At 32.0% G+C, this 21942-nt stretch overlaps 2 protein-coding genes across 2 annotated transcripts in view; one reads left to right on the top strand and one right to left on the bottom strand.

Moving 5' to 3' along the window:
- Positions 1-14997, top strand: part of LOC126737904 (kinesin-like protein KIF19) — a 23482-nt gene extending 8485 nt beyond the window's left edge. Inside the window, exons 4-16 of the mRNA XM_050442990.1 lie at positions 1185-1334; positions 3648-3751; positions 7225-7371; positions 7579-7773; positions 7826-7930; positions 10575-10744; positions 10796-10913; positions 10969-11063; positions 11112-11233; positions 13633-13846; positions 13894-14035; positions 14095-14301; positions 14835-14997. Of these exons, the coding sequence (XP_050298947.1) occupies positions 1185-1334; positions 3648-3751; positions 7225-7371; positions 7579-7773; positions 7826-7930; positions 10575-10744; positions 10796-10913; positions 10969-11063; positions 11112-11233; positions 13633-13846; positions 13894-14035; positions 14095-14301; positions 14835-14904 (1839 nt within the window). The 3' untranslated portion in view covers positions 14905-14997. The remainder of the gene's footprint in view (positions 1-1184; positions 1335-3647; positions 3752-7224; positions 7372-7578; positions 7774-7825; positions 7931-10574; positions 10745-10795; positions 10914-10968; positions 11064-11111; positions 11234-13632; positions 13847-13893; positions 14036-14094; positions 14302-14834) is intronic.
- On the bottom strand, positions 14982-21942 carry LOC126737903 (pH-sensitive chloride channel 2-like). The gene is made up of 9 exons (XM_050442989.1): positions 21608-21942; positions 20672-20879; positions 20440-20615; positions 20250-20386; positions 18123-18275; positions 17900-18055; positions 17669-17834; positions 17471-17615; positions 14982-15341 (listed from the first exon to the last, which is right to left on the bottom strand). The coding sequence occupies exons 1-9, from the start codon at positions 21679-21681 to the stop codon at positions 15108-15110; spliced, it is 1449 nt and encodes a 482-aa protein (XP_050298946.1). The 5' UTR covers positions 21682-21942; the 3' UTR covers positions 14982-15107.

The raw sequence follows: 21942 nt of genomic DNA, 5'->3' as shown, positions 1-21942 counted from the left end.
AGTGGAGGAGGGCAATACTACTTCACTGACTATTACCAATAATGAACAAATAAGCCCAATTCATTTAAAGTTCTTTAGCTACAAAAAATTTTCATACATAATTGTTTGTTTGAGTAAAAATCTTATAAGAATGCCTCGGATAGTTTTTGAATTATCTTGCATCAAAGTGAAATTTTTATCAAAGACATTGATATTAGACATGACAGGTCCAAATTGGCTATAGCTGATATATTTCGTATACTGCACTAAAAGAATTATCAAGGTCGATCGAGTGGTTTTAAATACTTCTCAAAAGCTTTTTCTTTAGCTACAAAAATTCCTCGTATATGAAATTATTCATTAGAAATTGGATAAACTTTCAGTGAAAACCTCAAAAAATGCCTGGAATAGTTTTTCAATTATCATCGATGAAAGTTTTCAGAAGAAAAATGCTATTAGACACAGCTAAACCAAAACTGCTGCTATATAATAGATTTTTTACTTAAAGGCACATTTTACAGATAAAATCTATCCAAGGAATCCCTCCACAGTATACACAAAAAATCATTAAGAGGTTTTGAGTACCAATCAAAACTAATTTCTAATTAATTCAATAATGGAGAAATTTAAACCCACGTATTTCACTTACTAGTTAATACTAGTTACCCTGTAATCAATGTGATGGGAGTTATGAGCCACAAAGGTTTATGGAAATGACCGTATACCTTCCATAAAAAACCCATTTACAGACTTACTTAACATTTAACCGTTGCATGTAAAATCCCTGCTTGATTTTACAGTAGTAACCTTTGCAGCTCTTTCATTAAAAAAATGCAATCAAATGAAAGCGTTGCAGATCAACTTTTGATTTAATTATACACTTTATAAATTTCTGGAAATAATATTAATAACACTTAATGACAAAACTTCCACCCCATATACAATTTTACTATTAATATGAAAAGTGATATTGATTTTTTAACGCTTCAACAAAACCATAGTCATCAATTTGCTGTCAGAGGTTTAAGTATAACCCGTAAAAAGGAATTGTGTTCCTTTAATTGAATGCGTTATTGGAAAACCCTCCATTACCAACTGATATATACATTATATATATATTTTCCTTAATTATTTTAGTTTTGAAGGTTGTTCTTTTTGTTACTTCTTGAATCGTATCAGTAATTAATTAATTCGGTTGATTACAGGTGACTATGTCCTACCTTGAACTATACAATGAAAATATTAGGGATCTGCTGAATCCTTCTTCGGGGTATTTGGAGCTGAGGGAAGATTCTAGAGGTAGGAGTATTCATGTTGCTGGCATAAGTGAGATATCTACCACTTGTACTGATGAGGTAAGCAAAACTGTTAAAGATCTATAAATGATCGATAATATGTAGTATCCAATATATTTGTGTTACGTGAATGTGAGTCTTGGACCTTTATTGACAAAATTGACTTTAACTCAGAAAATATAATAAACTATTGGGCTAGCTTTAACCCAGAATCGCATTTTCTACTCTTAAACTCATCCTCAGGAATCCCTTTATTAAAAAAAGTCTTGGGTGGTTCCTAAGTTATAACCAAGATTCACATTTTGTTACGAATAATAATTATCATTTAAGTAGTAAGAAATAGGGGGGAAGAAATTCTTTTAATATATAATCTGTCAATGCTTAAGTTTTTTTTAATAACTCTTTATTATTTATTTTTCTTTTCTCGGCTTCGCTTGATTTTTTTTTGCTTTTTTAATTTTGAACCATAAATGAAACATTTATTAATTGCACATATTGATGTTAGATCATTAGCTTCACACTTTAATGAACTAAAGCATCTAATTTTAAATAAAAAATAAGCTATTATCGGTATGACCGAGAATTGGTTAAAGAAATCCTGGATATAAACTCTAAGGTGTGAGATGCTAGAGGAGGAGGTGTCGGAGCTTATAAAATGAGATACAATCAAAGTCTATATATTTCAATTTTTAATCGAGTTGAAATATATAGACTTTGATACAACTTTCTTTAATTAATTTACATGGCCAATAATAGAGCACTTATCGTTTCAATTCTCAATGGGTGATGAAAATATTGCTATATTGGAGTCGTATACAGACCGTCCACATTCCCAAGTGCAAACTTTTTAAAACTTTGTTAATAAATTTAATTCCAATGTATTAATGGGTGGGCGATTTTAATATACATGTATTTAATGTTGATAATCGGAATGCACCTAAAATTAATTACTTCTTTACTGCTTTTGACCTAATAAACAATGATTTATTTAAAAAGTCCATGTTTTGAAAATCAGAAAACCTAATTTTATTAGCTACTTTAACATCAGTTTTTGGTGGTCGAATGATTCACAGAAGCAGATTAATCAGGTCCACAAAAGAGTATTTGCATTTTTAGGTTAGAAAAATATTTATTAATCTAAACTACAATGTCTGGAGATTTCTGTCAAAAACTACTTAGCTTTCTAACTAGTTTTTTTAAGCAAATTTTAGATATTTGAAGCAAAAGGTGCGTTTTTCAACTTTTCTCGTTAAAAAACCAGAAACGTAGGATACACATATCTAATTATGCTCAAACGATTCGCAACTAACAACAATATAACCTAAATTATTTGATTTTCGCGGGAAATTTCAACCACTTGAACGTACAGTAAACGCGTTGGTCGAATGCCTCCCTCCTTCCCCTACTATTAATGTGATATTTTTTGTATATGTAATTTTGAAAGTTTTAATATAGATTAAGTAGGTATTTATTGTTTTTTAATTTAGTCTTTAAGCAGATATTAGCTATAATATTTTGCTCTGCTTAATGTTATTTATATCTACCTACTTACCATGCTTTGCCAGCAAAATTTTTATTTTTCGACAATTTAAAAAAAATTCAAGATTTACCCAAAAATACCCCCTAATAAATAAAAATCCTTCGAAAGCTCCAAATTAGCTTTTTGTAATATTCAAATTCATTCATCATCAATCAATCTATAACCTTGATATTATCTTACTTTAATGGTTATTTACTTTGGGGCCATCATAGAAAACTGTCGTTACCCAAATAAAACTAAATAATTCATAAGTGGGGCCACAAATGACTGTTAATGAAAAGCCCTGACACTTGCCAGTGTCGAATACAATAACCCTACACAAACCAATTAGACTTAATGCCAAATGAGCTTTAATAATTAGTTTTTTCTGTTTCCCCATTTACACGATGTAGATAGTCAGCCTATATAAAAACTTTTAATTACCACGATTTATTTATTGGGTTCATAGGGTTGAAGTTAAATTAATTAATTAACTCGATTAAATTACAGCTAGCTATTTAAAGAAACTGAATCGAATAAAAATCCTCCCACGCATTAATAATTTGGAAGCAATTACCCTATATTTCCCTCATCGGACCTCATTAATGGAAAACGTATCGATTTCAATTGCACTTTCCCTAAATTATCGAAATTATTAAAAAATCAGACACTTAACGCAATTACCCTTCACGGTCTTACAAATATTTAAACGCGCCCCGGATTGGTTTGAAGGTTAGTCAAGTTCAGTTAAAATAATCAATTTTGTCTATTATTAAGTTTAATTGCACTTTTAAGAAATATATATGAACGGAATTTATTGGGAGCATATAAATGACATGTTTTACGGTTTTTAGGTTATGCAACTGTTACACAAGGGTAACAAGGCAAGAACCGTAGAACCAACAGCGATGAATCAAACTTCTTCGAGGAGCCACGCTTTACTTAGCGTTACTGTAAGGTAAGCTATAAAGAGTCGTCTAATTTGTATGGAAAATTATAGGCAGTCTTGCAACTTGTTATTGCTTTAGTTAATACGTTGATTTGCGCATGGAAGACCTGAGTTGACCCGACCGGTATAGTTTAAATAATGTTAATCAAACTGATGACGAACCTGAATTTTCGACTCCTTTTTTATATACAGGTTGCAACTGTTTTGCAACGAATCAGTCAACTTAGGAATAGCTGATATACAGAAAACACTGATACTCAGGCATATACCGCTGTAGTTTTCCATTTTGTCTTTTATTGGGAAAATAATAGTGATGAAAAACTAGAAATTCGTAGAGAGGTAATAAATAGATGAATATAGGCAGTACGAGTACAATTTGACACCCATTTATTTAACAAATAATTAGGGATACCATCAGGTCATAATATAAATCAGTAACAATAAAAGTACCAGCAGCAGAAGCATTGGTAACAATGTTGCAAGTGGGGCCATTATCATTATCATCACTATTAGTATAAACAGTTTGAAAATGCTGCTTAAGCAGATGGCTTTCTTAATGGCTTTTTTTTTCTTAATATGACGCAATAAGCTATACCTGTAAATAAAATTTCATAGATCTAAGTACATATATTGTTGTCATTATCAGGCAAATAACAGAAGCAAGGAAATGATTCAGTTCAATATATTTAACTTTTCTAAAATCATAGAACAATTTTTTGATTACCGTTATTAGGCCAATACCATAATACTACCCAGTTGTTTTGTTTCCTTCATATGCTTTACTTAGTGTTACTGTAACGTAAGCCGTAAAAATCGTATACAGGACCGGCCAATTCAAAAGAAAAATCATAATCAAAGCCTTGCTATTGTTTAAGTTAATACATCGACTTGCGCACGCAAAACCTGAGTTGACCCGACCGGTATATTTAAATGTAAGTTGTTAATCAAGCTGAGGACGAAAATTAATTTTCGACTACTTTTTTGTAAAGAGTGGTGGACACTGTTTTATATGTGAAACATCTTAGCCTGACATTCAGAGTTTCTGCAGTTGACTGATGATGTTGAATGGGGAGTCTAGGGATTATTGCGATGGTATATGGTTTTTTAGTATGAAGAAAAAACTCTTTATATAATATCTTTGTGTTTATCCAAAAAAAAACCTAAACCTAACTAGACGAAACTTTTTTCCTCATATTTACAGACAATAAATTATTTTGTATTCCTGATAATATAAAACAAATGTTTATTCGAGTTCATCGTAGCCTGGGAATTTATGTTCTCAATAATTTACGACAAAATTCTGACTTAATGATAAAATGCCTTTTTAACGTTTTAGTACCTTAATAAAACAGGATATATTTTTTGTAAAATTATATAACAAATTGTCTTATGCCAGAGGTATCCCTAAGAAGGTCCCAAACTGTCTCTATCTAAAAATGTGCTTATGATTTTACGTTTATTGTATTGTACTTGTAAAAATCATATGATCACTGACCAATTCCTAAAAAAAATCATAGGCAAAGCCTTGGGACTTGTTTTGCTTAAGTTAATACGTCGGTTTGTGCGCAAGTCTACGTATTAACTTGCAAGACTTGAATTAACCCGACCGATATCATTTATATCAAATTTGTTAATAAGCTGATGACGAATTGGTGGACACTTTTCTGTATAACACCTGAGACTGTCATGTCACGTGATCGATTATGCATTAGTAAGCAAACGGTCACAATGTGTGACGTGACGAGCCAAGATGGCCGCCGAAATTGATTTACCGGAGAAAGTCAAAAAACTGCCCGGAAGAAATATTAATTACTTACTAAAAACGTTAATATAACTTATTTAATGTTAAGTCTAATATCTGCATAACCAATAGGAATATTTGTATACAGTTAAAGGTAAAATATTTAAAGAGATATCCTTAAAAAATGTTGTCAAGCAGTCAAAGTTTTCCCAGTAATAGATTGGAAATATTCGCCTTTTTAAGTAAAACTGTCTAAGAAGGATTCTTAAGATATCACTCAATTAACACCCAAATATCCAGAAAAAACTAGTAGAAATATTCCTATGAAACAAAAGTAAAATATTTAAGGAAATATTCTTTGAAAAATGTTGTTAAGCAGTCAAAGAGTTTCTAATTTAATGACTTTAAACAGTTGTTGTTGACCTTTTATATGGTACTGTTTTTGAATAGGTCGATCTAATAGGTACCAAAGATGTTCAATGAGGCTTAAGTCTAAGGATTATTGGGATGGTACATGGTTTTTTGATCACAAAAACGAAAAAAGCCATAGAAATCATATACAGGTCCGGCGAGTTTATACAACATATAATATGCAAAACCTTGGGACTTGTTATTGTTTCAGTTAATTCGTTGATTTTCACACACAAGACCTGGGTTGATCCGACCGGTATAATTGAATTCAAATTCGTTAATCAAGCTGATGGCGAGTCTGAATCTTCGATTATTTTTTTCATACAGATTGGTGGAGACTCATGTATACGTAAAACAACCTTAGACTGATGATCAATGGACTTTAAATCTAGAAATCATTGGTCTTTTGATCACTTGAAGAAATTTGGCATAATAGTATAAAAAAATTCCATAGCATAACAAGTCTGGGAATTTATGTCGGTAATAATTTATGACAAAAATTAACACTAATTTTTGATTTAATAATAAAATACCTCGTTATCTCTTTAGCACGTTAATAAAACAGAATATTGTTTTTTTTTAATGTATAAAAAGTAAAAGACTTATGCGTTGCCAGAGGTGTCACTAAGAAGATGCCAAATTTTTTCCATCTAAAAATATTATAAGATTTCTTTTATAAATACATCAAAAAATTGAATTCTCTTATCTTGGGCTTCTGATAGATTCAAGACTAACATTGACAGTATTGTACTTTTAAAAACCATATATAGGACAGGCCAATTCATATAGAAAATCATAGGCTAAGCCTTGGAACATTAAGTTATACATAGACTTGGGCACGCAAGATCTGAGTTGAGCCTACCGGTATGTTAATCAAGCTGATGATGAACCTGAAGTACTGTATTGTGAAGTATTGAACACCCTGATTTATTGATTGACTAAACTTATTAAAACCTTTCTATTCAGCAAAGCAAAAAAAGAACAAAAACCTATCAAAAACGAAACTTTTTCCCCCCATATATTTATATAGACGATAAATCATTGTCTATTTCTTATAATATAAAACAAGTGTTTACTCGAGTTCATCGTACTTTTGAGAATTTACGTCCATAATAAAACAAAACATTTGATCTAAAATTGTATAAAAAACGACTTGTATGGGTGTTCAAAAAATTGAGTTCTGTGATCATGTGGTTATGATAGATCCAAGGCTAATATTGGCTGTATTGTACTATTCTTAGACCAATACTATAATACTATCCAGTTGTTTAATCTCCTTTATATGCTTTTTACGTAACAAAACTTGAATAAATTAATTGTTTTCTTAAAGGCATACGACCCCGGTGAACCAAAAGGACCATTTAAGAATGAGAATAAAACAGGGCAGACTGTTCATGATAGATCTGGCAGGATCCGAACGAGCGAACAAAACCAAAAATCGCGGAAAAAGACTCCAAGAAGGAGCCCACATAAACAGGTAAATAATAAATTTGGCAATTCCTTTATTGCATGAATAATGAACCACATAATTACACCTTAGATTCCACATACAATACATCCACCCGTTTTAAATAAATATTTAAATAAGGTCAAACTGGAACTCTCTCCAATTGATTATTTTAGTTTCAAGTGTGTATTGGTTGCCTTAACATAGAAAAGAATTTAGTGTGTTTTTTAATTTTAGATCACTTTTGGCTTTGGGAAATTGCATTAATGCCTTAGCAGGGGGCGCCAGATACGTCAACTATAGAGATTCTAAGCTCACTAGGTTATTAAAAGAAGCTTTGAGTGGTAATTGTAAAACTGTTATGATCGCCCACGTGAGCCCTTCTGCTAATCAGAAGGACGAATCCAGAAACACTTTGATATATGCTGATAGGCAAGTAAAGTAGAAGATATTTTATAAGTTTGAGTAATCGAGGGCTTTTTAGGGCCAATAATATATCGACTAAAGTGGAACGGAACATTCTAGATGTGTCTTATCAAGTAACGCAATATCAGACGGTGGTAAATGAACTTAGGGCTGAAATTTCAAGGTAATATTAGTGTGTAAAGTGCCTCCTTAGAAGTGTTTCTGGCCCAACAAATATTAAAAAAATAAAATTATATGTTATTGAGGGGATTTGAACCTGAGTTCGTTTTCATGCAAATCGGATATCATAACACCTACGCTAAAGGCACATATAGAAGTTTTACCTCTTAAAACACAACGAGTGATTTGACGTTAAAATTAAAAAGAATTATATGTCTTGCTTTATGCACTGCCCTGAACCTTTGCCCTGAATACCTTTTTTCCAGGATTGAGTAAATTCTTGGACGAGATTTTTTCCAGCTTTTAAGCGCCATTTCAAATATTTTTAAAATGTATGAAATTAATGTAATAGATCCACAATTAATTGTTTTAAGTTTATCACCTCGTTTATATAAAGCCTTAATTAATCCCACTTCTGAAGTTCAAAAATATTGGATTCAAATTTGGTTTTTGCTCTAAAGGCTTATTTGCAGGTGAAATTATTTTCTTGGCACAGTTGTATCCAAGTTGAGAAAAGTGGGTGTCAAAGCTATCAGTAACATCTTCCAAGTCTGTACAAATTTTATTTTTTATATTTATTTCTTGTCTTTGTTGATTATTTTTGTTTCCAGTAATATGGTAAACGTCCAGTAGTCCGGAATATTTGATATGCCGACAATTAGTCAGTTCCGTGCATGTCATACTATCACTATTGGACTGTACTATGGGATATACTTCAATTTGCTAGATTCTGTGTATTGGTATCCATACATCATATATTTGTGATTTTAGAACCACTTCAAACTCAATTGTGTTCAATAATGTCTTAAATTCAAAAAACTTTAAGGTTTTTTGATTTGTAAATAATGTCAAATTATATAAGGATTTTATTGCATAGGATTGATTATTTAAGAAACAATGAAAGTAGATATCAGAAAATAAAAAGATATAAGAGAAAAGTTCTTGATGAAGCCACTGTATCAAACCAGTAAGGTAATTAAGGTGCAGAGGTCAACAGTGGACAGTTTAACTATGATATTTGATGATGAATGATACTTAGACCGAATATTAACCACTGAAATGCCCTCCACGGACAATAATATGTTGATGACACCAATCTCAAAATCCTGAGATCCCGATAACCTTCCGGGATTGCAATCCCTAGACTTGATCCCTTTTCTTGGTTTTGTTTTTTAAAAAATAGGACGATTTAAGCCTTCCAGAATTACTAATTAGTTTTTGTCTTTTTTTCAGGCAATTGTACATTTTTGGATCTTTTTAAGGTAGTTAAGTAAATTTTTAGTCTGTTTTCACAGGAAGTTGGGTTGTTTTTTTGCCGTTTAGGGAGTTGAGTTAATTTTTGTCTTTTTCAGGCAATTCAGCTTATTGTTGATCTTTTTTCTCAAGAAAATAGATTGAATTTTGGAAGGTTCCTTCCAGAATTTTTGGCCTTTATTTTAAGTAATTGAGTACTTAATAGTTGAGTACTTTATTTTAAGTAATTGAGTATTTTAGGTGTTTTTTTTTCGGAAGTTGAATTAATTTTTGACCCTTTTTCAGATAATTCCGTAGATTTGTATATTTTTCTAGGAAGTTGAGTACATTTTTGGGTTTTTTCCAGACAGTTAAATTTATTCTTGGTCTTTTGTTCCAAAAAATAAATTGATTTAAAACCCTTCCAGGGTTAAGAAATAAATTTTGTCTTTTTTCTGGTGTTTCAGTGAATTCTTGCTCATTTTTTAGGTCGCCGAATATTTTTTTAATATTTTTTTTTTCCAGAAAGTTCAGTGAATTTTTAGTTTTTTTCCAGGAAAGTTGTTCAGTTAATTTTTAGCCTTCTAGGAAGTTTATTTTTGAACATTTTCCTGGGATATGTAATTGTTAATATTAATTTTCTAAAACAATTTACGAATATTTCTTCGGAATTTTTGAAAAATTTAATAATTCTTCAACTACCTAGAGTAATTTGTTTAAGGATACCTTCTCTTTTTTTTAATAATCTCTGAAATCTTTGATATTTAGTGACTTCAACTGCATTGAATTAATAAGAAACTACATTAACGATTTACGGTATATTTTTGGGCTTTTTTCATGTAGTTTAACACAATTTTCTTATTTTTTCATATATTTTTTTTTCAAGAAGTTAAATTTATATTCTTTAGCCTTCCAGGAAGTTAATTTTTCCTTTCCTTGTAGACTAATTAGGTTGAGTACATTTTTTATATTTTTTCAGACAGTTGCTACTATTTATCTGGAACTATTTAGGAAAATAAATAAATTTTTTCTTGATATTTTTTCCTTTTTTTTGGTCTATTTTCGAGGCAGTTTTTATGCAGTTTTTGGAAAAATTGAAGAAACAAAAATTGTTTTACCGAAATTCTTGCAAGATATACAAATTCATTAACCACCTGAAATGAATAAAAACCATATTAAGGATCTTAGGCCAAAAAAAAAGAAATTCCTGCATGTTCAAAAATCCAATCCTCAAACCCCTGGAAAGAATACAAAACAATATTAACACTGTACTATTAATTTTCCTCCTTTTTCTGGGATATTAAATTAATTTTTGACCTTAACCAACTAAGTCAATTTTTATTATAAACCACGGAGAATGCGTTAAGTGGGCACTTGCCGCGCGCTAGTATAAACATTAGTTCTTTTTCAATTAGATTACAAACCAAAATGAAAGAGGAAAGACCTCGTTCGGCTGACATTAATAAACTCGATGCGGAACAGCGAAGTGCGGAAGTAAGAAGCTTAAGGGAGCAAATCGTCGATACTTTTAAAACTCAAATGAAACTCCGAAGGAAGCTTATGGAAATCGATGCCCATTTATTAGGTAATAACTCATTTAATTTATATTTAAACTATATTGTTATTATTGTTAAAGGTTTGGGAATGGAGGCGGAACGTCAACACTTACTAATCTCCCATTGGGAGTCGAGAAATAACAAACTATACAAGAACAATTTTAGCGGGAGTAGAGCTAAGACACAGCAAACTATACGGTATAAAACATACACTACTCCCAGAGTTAACTAATATATTAATAATAAATTTCAGGAGAAGAAGGTTAGGTACCGCAGACGGTTTCAGGTCAGCAGGCAACGAAGATAACGCTAGTTCAGATATGGAGGATGCAGAGGAGGAAACTGCCGGTAGGTTTTCAACTTAAGGTCGTTCTACTATTGATTATATTTTCTTAGTTCAACAAGCTTGGGGGGAGTTGGCTGATATCGAAAGAGAGCAAGACCGATGGACTGAGTTAAGAGGTCACATTGAACTGAAGTTGGAAGCTTGCAGGCAACGTGGAGTGCGACTGGAAGACGTAAGTAAAATCAACGATATTTATTTTAAAAAAATGTTGTGGAATTTGAAATCTGAACAGTATTTGTAAAGAATACTTTACTGAATATCGGGCTTTTTGTTTTATGAGAATAGTCGTGGTAGTTTTTGAGATGTTCGACTTCAAAGTGGGAAGTCAGCTTTAAGTTTGTTTGTTTTTGGGCACCACTACCTAAAAAGGTTGATATTTCCTCAAAATTGTCTTAAATTGGCTTATAGTGTAAAAATATTGTTAAAGAACACATTTTTTAATATCATGTTTTTTTTTTCATGAGAATAGTGCAAATAGTTTTTGAGATATGGGGTTTTAAAGTGGGTGATTTAAACCCTTAAAACAAGGTTGAAAATAATTACGAGGAGTTGCAACGAAATGGGTAAGACGAAGAAATTCGGATATGAAATGAGGAAATGTCGGAAAAAATAGGACTTGAGTATACACGCTTGGCAAATTTCTTTCTTGGATGCGGCAATACCTTATTATGTTGTATTAATAAAATTATAATACAACAGAAATTCACAGAGTAAAGCCTTAAGTTAAAAAGAAAGAATGAAAATGTCTCGTCTCTCGGTTAGTAGAAGGAGAAACGGTATCGTTCTCTTTTTAACTCATGCCTTACATTTACTACTGCAAGTTAATACTTAAATTTTCGCACCAAAGATCTGAGTTGGCTATAGATCATACTTAAAAATGCTATACACGACTGGTAAACAAAGAGAGAAAGAATTTTGCACTGATTTGAGTAAAGGGGTGCCAAATCACTTTAACTTTTTTGCCCGGAAGTGTCTCCTAAAGTACTCACACACTTCTTTCAGGCCACTTGAAAATAATTTAAGGGTCTATTAGAATAGTCAAGTAAGTTCAACTGCCTATAAGTATCTCCTAAGTAATTACAAACTCCTTCCAGGCCCTTGGAGGTAACTTAAGGCTCTATTCCAGGAGTCTGAGTTCGTTTGACTGCCTGTAAAAGTCTCCCGAGTACTCGTAAAATTATTCCAGGCACTTGAAGGGAATGAAGGTACTTTTAATTGGACTGGTTTTAACCTTAAACAACATTTGTAAAGCATATTTCTCAGAATATTATTGGACTTCGAGTGAGAAATCCGGAGACAGTGCTCTTAGATACGACCAATATTTCTGAAATTTTTGGTGGAACTCATTTGAACCATAAATAATATTTGTATTCCGCAAAATATTAACCTTTTTATTTCATGAGAATAGTCCCAGTAGTTTTTGAGACACTGGATTTTTAAGTGGGTAGTCATACCTTTACCATTAGACTTTATTAATAGACCGTTCGAAAACGTCAATATTTTTGAAAATTTTGATGGGACTGGTTTCAACCTTTCATAAAATTTGTAAAGCATATTCCGCAGAATATTATTCTTTTTATTTCATAAAAATAGTCCAAGTAGTTTTTAAGATATTAGACTCTAAAGTGGGTGGTCATTTTTACAATTCGACACTTTCAATACACACTGTCAATATTTCTGAAACTTTTGTTTGGATAGGTTTTAATCTTAAACAACATTTGTAAAGCCTGTACATCAGAATATAATTCTTTTTATTTTATGAGAATAGTCGTAGATTTGATAGAAGTAGATTTTGAGTTCTTGGATTTTAAAGTGGGTGGTCACCTCTTAACAGGCACCATTTTTGACACCACCGCTCTAAAACGTCAATATTTCCGAAACTTTTACCGACATTATATAATTATTTTACTGTAACTGCTGCAATCTATTTCGAAAAATTCACTTTTAGTATTACTCATTAATTTAGCCTAGATCTTAATTTAGGTAGATTATCTTAATTAAGACAGGGATTTTAGTTTTCGAGTAAATCTTTGCACCTTTTGTCCTATTGTGGGATTTTGGTGGGAGTATGTAAATATTGCACCGAGTAGCGTCACCAGTCTGACCAACCATAAGAGTTTGCTGTTTTTTTCTATCAGTTTTTTAAAAAAAATAATCTTCATTTATCTGGAAAACCTCCTTAGAAAAATGCAGATCAATAAATCTGATTGTTATGGAATTGGAACGGACTTGGTCATCTGTCGTTCCTTTTTGAGTGCAGCCACCATGAAGTAAAAAGTGCTTTATTAACCGTTCTCTAAAATTTTAAAGGTACGGTAGGATAGGAAGGTATAGTAGGATAAAGGTTTGTTGTTTCTGGGAGAACCAATGGCGACAAAAAATGTAATAACTCCGCTACAGTTGACATAAAAAATTTAGTATAAAAGAGTATCATGGGAAAACCATTGCTGATACAAAAAATCTAATAGCAGCACTAAAGTTGTCAGGAAAAATTAACTGGATAAAACGTTTTTTTTATAGTCATTATAGCCATTGAACAATAAACCCCTAACAAGTGTAATTCTTTTACAGAAACTACCCTCATTATTATCGTCAGACGACGAAAGGGAAATATTAGCCCTAATATGTAGGGTCCATGAACTAGAAGCGGATAAAATGGCGTTACAGTCGGAACGACTAGTGAGACAACACGAGCTTAAAAGGCGAGACTTATTAATTTTAAGATACGACAGACAGAGACAGCTATGCGAGGAGATCATCACTAGACAGCGACAGCTTATAGAAGGTAAATTCCAATTTTTTTAATGTCTTCTCTATAAGATACGCTTCTAGAAGTGAAACTGAAACTACCACCGGACCTGCAAGAACTTTACCAAATGTACCAGCAAGAGATCCACGCGGCCACTTACACGGACTTTCATCCCCCTTCTACTGCGGGAGTAACACCCGACAAGTTACCACCGATAAGTAAAATGTCAGTTTTTATATTTTTATCACATAGTTTTTTTATTTAAACAAACATTAATTTCTCAGTTATAGTGACCCGATGTTTCGTCCCACTCTCACTTCGGACCCGAGCATTTCTCCACCCTCGTCTTCGGAGGGTAGCGGGGGTGAGGACAAGGACACGAATATCGATAAGGTGTTGGGTCACGTTGTGACCAGACCGGGTGTCACGAGGTTACCCCCTTTGCCTCCCAGTCCCCCCGTACGAATATCAGGATCTAGAGATTCTGGATAGTGAGTAAATATGACGATTTTTCTTTCATTTTAATATACGAATCCTTATGGGGTACAAAGTTAACTTTTAAGAAGATTTTATGTGTTTATCCTTATAATATATTAATTTATTACAAAAAATTGAAAGCTAGTAAAAGAAATCGGGAGAAAACCGAGTTTAGCGTTAAAAAGTAATTTTTTTTAGTTTCTTCCGCGTTTCGCTTTTCAGTTACGACTTGGATTTTCTTGAAATATTGATTATGTTACTTAATTGAGCCCAATATAGGCGAGATACATCAATTCATAAAGATCGTAAATAATATTTGAGTCTGAGATGCGGTTTTATCTCAAAAAGTGGGTAAAAACTCCACTACTTAACTTTCCATGATAATAATCCAACAATTATGAAGAGCTGAAGAATTAAAGAGGTTGCAGTAAAATAAGAGAAGGTTTCTTAGTCTTGGGCATTTCCTGGTCGACTCAAAATGTGTTTAAATATACGTTTCAAGGATTGATTTACTATAATTATTAATAAACACCTTTTTTTATTTCAGTACAATGAGAAGGGCAATAAGCGAGGACAGACTCTCGGAAACTCCCGGCCCAAGCTCCAATAAGGACTAATACTAACGTATTTTCACTTTTAAATGTAAAAATTGTACTTTTGTTTATAAATGATTGAACTGTAATAAAACCACAAATATTTCCAATCAATAATCATTTATTAACTAACTGAAACACTTCTATATAATTAACTAAGTAAAATCATGAACGCGTAGTCATAGGAATGAAATATCACAAGAGCATGCAATTAATTAAAGTGATCCTTATAGGGCATAAACAAAACTCCAATAAAACAAATTATAAATTAAAAACATAACCGGAAAGAATATTCGGGCTTTTCGGTCGATCCATATCGCCACTTCCTGTGGGGTCATTTCCGCCCAGGCCTGTTGCGATGGGGTCGGTGTTGGCGGCGAAGTGTCCGGATTGGGGTTCGGGTTTTCTCCGTTGGTCATCGGTGGATTAATCGTTGGAACGTTTAAGGAATTTGAGGATCCCTAAAAAAAAAGAAAAAGAAGAATTGTAACCTTGAAATTAGTCTTTTAAATGTTTTAAGGCTTAAAAGATTGTGCCAGGGCTTATAAGGAATTTGCTGAGCACTTACCAAAAACTGCCTTGAAAGGAAGTGTCTAACCAGTATTAGAAAGGATTTTAAAAATAAGGCACCTTTAAAAGAAACCAGTATTTCAATAACATTCTTTCCAAGCTTTCTAAACCAATTGGCAGACTACTTGGACGACAAGTTATATGTAGTTACAGAAACTTTTTCCAAAATAGTCTCAGAATTATTTAAAAAGTGTGTTCTGTATCTTGAAATATTTAATCCCTTATCGGAAAAGGATAAACTTAAAAATATTCTGGCCAAGGAAGGAAGTAATCTCTGGGTTGTTGTATGATCTCATTGAAAAGTACAGCGACAAAGTAAATAATGAAGTGGTGCCATAATGAAAATATCTTGTGACCTCATACTGCTAGTTTTAACTAGGGACTCTTGCATGGAAATTTTATAAAATGAGGACTAACTTACTTAAAAGTGCTTACCTGGCTTACTTCTACTAATTCTGACTTGCTTAGTGCTTGTATATTAGTAGTAAGCAATTTTGCAAGGAAAGGCACTTACAGTCTGGCTAAAAACTCATAAACGAATTTCAATAACTCCAATATACATTATTAATCATTTACATGTGTCCCATGCTAAAGCAAAATAGATTCTTGGTGATTTTTAAATTGTTGAGTACATTTAAGATGGTCATAGATGGACAACCAGAAACCGCCGAAGATTTGTTGTCCTGAAAAGGTTTTATCGAATGGTTGGTATTACAACCAAGAAAACTGGAACTACCTCCAGCCTCCTCGATCCCAACGATCTTAAGCTGGTTAATAAACAACTTTGACAATTGTTAATAAATATCGATGGTGCAATAAACAGGCTTCTTTGGACGCATTTTATTCATTACTCTGCAACTCTAAACTAGTAAAGAACCTAAATTTTATGTTAAATAAATATGCGGAAAAGTGGAACCAATACACCATTGAAAAGTATTTAACTTTACTAGAACACTTGACCCACTCGGATACAATTGTAGTTAAACTAAAAAGTAACGAAATTGATCCATTAATGGGGAAATTAACTGCGAACCCCAATAGTTATATAGTTTAATTATCTCACTCTTTTGGAATGTAGTGATGATTAAGAATTAGGGTAAGTAGGTCAGTTTTGGTTGAGATATTTTTTTTGCCTTTGGTCCAATTTTTTGAGCATATTTTCTCTATTCATGGAACTATTCCACGAATTAATTAGATTATTCTTAAAAGAGACTTGGGTGAAGAAGGGGCATATCTTTCTTAATAATTTCATATAAGAACAATTTTTGTACCTCAAACAGTTTTTTAGTTAGACGCAATTATGTCAGTCAAGGTCTAAAAATCGTTAAATTTTTTTGGAGATATACTTATATACTTGTCCATATACTTTACTTGAGAAATTATTAGTTTTTGAGATATCGTTAAAAGTTGGGCCCGACAGTCTTTTCTCTAACTGTCCCTCAACAACATTTGCAATAACTTCTTTTCTATTGTAGCTAGAAAGATGATTTAAACAGCCTATGGTAGGGAAAATTTGAGGGTACATTATTAATCTATAGGAGATTCTGAGCATTAATTTGAGGGTAAGAAACGTAATTCTAGGTTAATGGCTTGGGCAGTTAAGGTAGTTTAGATTCCTACTAATTTTTTAGCAAGTTTTCATTTTTTATGATAATATTTAATGATGTAATTAGAATATAAAAAAAATTATTCAAAGAAAGAAAATTATCTTCATAAATAATTATAGGAAAGATTTTTGTATTTCAAAAACGTTCTGAATAAAAGGCAATATGTCCAGAAGCCACTAAAAATAAGGACATAAACCAAGAAGGGAAAAATTAGCATTTATTTTAAATTATTAAGTTTTTGTGCACTACTTTATATAAATATTCCTTGGAAATTAATACCGGATTATTCACAAAACTGAATTTACACAGACTTATTGTATACTCCTGAATCATTCTGTTAGACTTATGAGAACATTCATAGAATATTACCCATATATTCCTTAAGTACAATATTATTTTGATGTTATACATACGTGTACTGTAAGGTGAGACCCTCCATGCCTGGAATCAAAACTAGAAAACGACTCGGATTTTCGTAAATCTTTCCTAGCCAACCTGGGAGAGAGCGCCCCCTTAATTATATATTTAGAACTGGGCTTCGCTAGTTCAACCTTTTTCCTAAAAAAAAATATTAAAACCATAAATATATTGATAAATAAATGATGACACACTTGCGCCTCCAAATAACATTAACGAACGCAAACTCGGCTAAAGAACAAAATATAAAAGTTGCCCCTCCGAAAAACCAAATTTCACTGGCCTTCACATAAGAAACTTTCGGTAAGTTTCTCGAGAGGTTTCCGTTTAACGTTATTAAAGATAACATTGTTGCGGTACCTAAAAAATGACATAATTCATAAATCTGCGATTATAAAAAGTTGAATCATAGGTTTTCTAATCACCCAAAGTTGTTCTAGCAGGAGCGGCATCCGCTTGTATCCAAAACGACACCCAAGACATTATCACCAACATTATCGAGGGTAGAAAATACTCCAAAAAATAATAACCGGCCTCTCGTCTTAAACGAAATTTGAATATAAGGGAGCTGTATCCTTCATCTATATACAAAATAAATAAAATAAGTTATAGTATTATAGAGGCAAACAGAAATGATAGTAGACTCACTGAATCCATTTCCAGAGGTTTCACTGATGGTGGTTTTAGCATACTCGACCCGGATTTTGTCCAGTTCAAACTCGGTAAGCTGAAGGGTTTCTGATATCACATAGGGCTCGTCTTTGGCCCATTGCAGTTCCAGGTTTGATTCGTTGTACGCCCCTGGAATTTAACAATGTTTTTTATAAAGAAAAAAGTTTCGCAAGTGGGCAACTGTATTAAAAGCCTTAGCTAAGTCAAGAAGAAAAACGTAAAGGAGTTTTCGGTTTTATGCGGGAATTAACCAGGAATTCGATCCACTTTTTTTTGTAAAAAATATATAATGTGTAAATCCTCAGAGAGTACTTGCATACTCATTAAGAAAAATATCTAATAATTCGTTAGAAAGCGAATTTGGAATATTTAGGGGTGGCATTAACTCAATATAGGTCAAGGGACAAAATGTTGAAATTTTGCCATGGCGAAATGTTTGGTGAAAGAGCCAGGATATGGTCAAATTTTGAAGTTCTTTGCACCAACAACAAAAAAATTAGGTTTTTTAATGTACCTTTAACTGATGGTCAATTCTCCAAAATCAACATATTTTTCATGGCCAATTTTTCAGTATCAAAATTTGTTTTAAAAATTATCGTTTTGCTTGACAAAAATTTTGCTGAAGGCACCAGGGTACGATCGATTTTTGAAAATTTCTTAGACGGTGAAATTATTTGAAATAACCGAGTGGGGTCTTTCTTAAAATATCTCAGTAATGAGTTCATGATATTGGAAAGTCTGAGGAAGAGACTGTCATCATTTGGCGAAGGAGCCAGGAAACCAAAATATCTACAAACTTCATTGTTCTAACATATTTTGTAAAAATTCTATAATTTTTAATAGCTTAGATGTTATTTTCTTGAAAAATTTGGATGTAGCATTCACTCAATTTAGAACTTAACAAATTAAGTTCCGGTCTTGTCTTATAAAAGAAAACATATCAGATAACAAGAAAAAGATGCTTGGAAGAATTTTAGACAAAAAAAATATTGGTGACAGAACCAGGATACTGTCAAATTTTGAAAAGTTCTATAGTATCAACAACAAAAAATTGGAATTTTTAATGAATTTTTGGATGACGGTCAATTCCCCAAAATCAAAATATTTTTTCAAATTATTCCTTTTGCTTGACAAAAATTTTTGAGAAAGCGCCAAGGTACTGTCAGTTTTCGAGAATTCCCTTGACAGTAACAGAGTGGAGTCTTTTTAAAAAAATGTCATTAATAATTGTACAAACATGAAAAAAATGAGGGAAAGACTGTAACAGCTTGGCGAAGGAACCGGAAAACCAAAATGTCTATAAACCACTTTGTTCTAACATATTTTGTAAACATCCTATAATTTTTATTTTTATTACCCTAGATTTTAACTTCTTAAAAAATTTGGGCGTGGCTGGCATAACATCAATTATGTTAAGGTAAAATGAAAATCCTGCAGTATCCCTCCACTTATTTATTAAACATTTAGTTTTTAAAAATTCTGGACATGTTTCGGACACAGTGGTGTCCATCATCAGGGGATACTGCAAGGAAATAGTTCCAAACAAAAGACAAACAGACACAGAAAAAACCTAAAAAATTAATATAAGGTACACTTACAAAGGTTTAAAATTAGTATTAGATATACGCCCCCATGTTTTTTCTGTACTATTCAAAAAAAAAACAATAATAATAAATAGAGAGTTTTTTTGTTATGGAAATAAACCCTGGGGCGTATATCTAATACCAATTTTAAACCTTTGTAAGTGTACCTTATATTAATCTTTTGTTCAGAACTATTTCCTTTTAGTACCCCCTGATGTTGGACATCACTTTGTCCGAAACATGTAAGGAATTTTAAACAACTAAATGTTTAATAAATAAGTGGAGGGAGACTGCAGGATTTTCATTTTACCTTAACCTACGACTCCACTGCAAGTATGGACTATTTCTTTACTATTAATTATGTTGTTATGAATTTGAAATAAATATATTTGGAATAAGATGCCAATAAATATCTATCTATGTATCTATTAGTGCAGTGTGAAGTTGCTGATATATAAAATTACATATGGAATATTGGAAATCATTTATCAATATAAGAAACTGATCAATGAATACTCACAACTCATCCAATTAATGGTACACACTTGATGATCAAAAGGAAACTTGCGTAAGTCCATGGCGCAGTAAAATGTGGTGGTCATTCTATAAGAGTAAGTTACGTCTCCTAAAGGTGTAATCTTGATAAAAACATCCTTTCTGTAAATAAATGTAATATTATCGGAATGTTAAACGATAAGAAATGATCTTACCTATCAAGACCCATAAGGCTCGAAGACTTTTCATTCTTAATAATAATATGGGGCACCCAAATCTTACTTTTCAAAGAATCCTGCCCCAAAATGTCACCCCTGGCCGGAGACAGGTCGGCGAAATGTAACCTGGTGTCCCTGAAGCTGATTTGCACGAACATATGAGACTTAAATTCCTAAAAGGGATGTTCTTTTATTATTATTATCTTTTAAGGAGGGATGATTTTTTTACGTTATTTCCGACATTTTCGATATGTTTCATGTCAATTTGGAAATTGACCCGTAGAGGTCGATCAGTTGGTGGTCTTGCCAGATGGTCAAATCTGCAACTCTCTGTTAGTTTTAACATAAAGTCTTCTTGTGTTAGGCCGTCCATTGGGGGTTGTAAGGCGGGACACGTTTCGGTTGCATTGCGTTTTATTCTTGAAAGAGTTATATATCTGGAATAACGTATTAAGTTTTATATTATGACGAAATCGGTGATCTCATAAAGACGCCTTAAAGGAATTAACAACAGATTATCTAAAGACGTATCAGAAAAGTCTAAAAGACTGAATATAGGAGATCTAAAAAAGAGAGTAATTTGAAATTTAATTTTGTCAAAGTTTCGACTTATATTAGGCCTCAGGATTTTTTAATTTATTTACTTTTTACATCAAGTCCTATACTGATTAAATGTTATTTTTATTAATATTAGTATATGAAATATCTTGGAATTTAATTTAAATAAAAGACTATCTTTAAATAATTATTATACAAACTGATCGTGGTCGCGCATTTATAAAAATTTTAAGTATTATTTAGCGGTAAATAATATTCAATTTTCTTGTGATCAAGTTTAAATTATGGCATAGTGCTGGTCGCCTATAGATTGAAATATTAATTATCCACCCTTATTTAAATTTACCGGAAACGGAAACAAACATACAAGTGCCACTTGTCAGTTGTCACTCAATTGGCCATAGAGACTACATTCAGAGATAAAGTTTAAATTATGTTAAAACACCATTAGAGGGCGTATACAAATTTAAATTATTTAGCAGTATATGTTAATTAAGTTTAGTGGACACTTTGATATAACGATATATCAACGATATTAATCAATAACATTATCTTATAAAAAAAATCTAAATTAAAAAAATAAAGCAATTGCAAAAGCATGGCTTACCTCGAATCACCGTAGGTCTTTTGACCAAAAACACATAAAATCACTAAAAAAACTATAACTTTTTTATATTCCATTTCTTTTTTGGAAACCCTTATTTCTAAGACCACCCAACACCCACCAACTAACCATTAAATCTATTCGAAAAAAAGACAAAGACACAAAATGTTGAAACATTTACTAATTAATGTACAAACACCATATAGTGCGAACAGATAAAACAAAGACCTATAAGTAAGTCAATAAATAAATTAGTATATCCCCCAATTAAATATCTTTTATGTATATTTGCTATTAATAAGCCGGCGAGGGTACTGTTTGCTCCCGGTGTTTTTCGC

The sequence above is a fragment of the Anthonomus grandis genome, chromosome 6 (genome assembly GCF_022605725.1).
Source record: "Anthonomus grandis grandis chromosome 6, icAntGran1.3, whole genome shotgun sequence".
Lineage (NCBI taxonomy): Eukaryota > Metazoa > Arthropoda > Insecta > Coleoptera > Curculionidae > Anthonomus > Anthonomus grandis.
The sequence above is the reverse complement of the archived record's forward strand: the minus strand, read 5'-3'. Positions and strand labels throughout refer to the sequence as shown.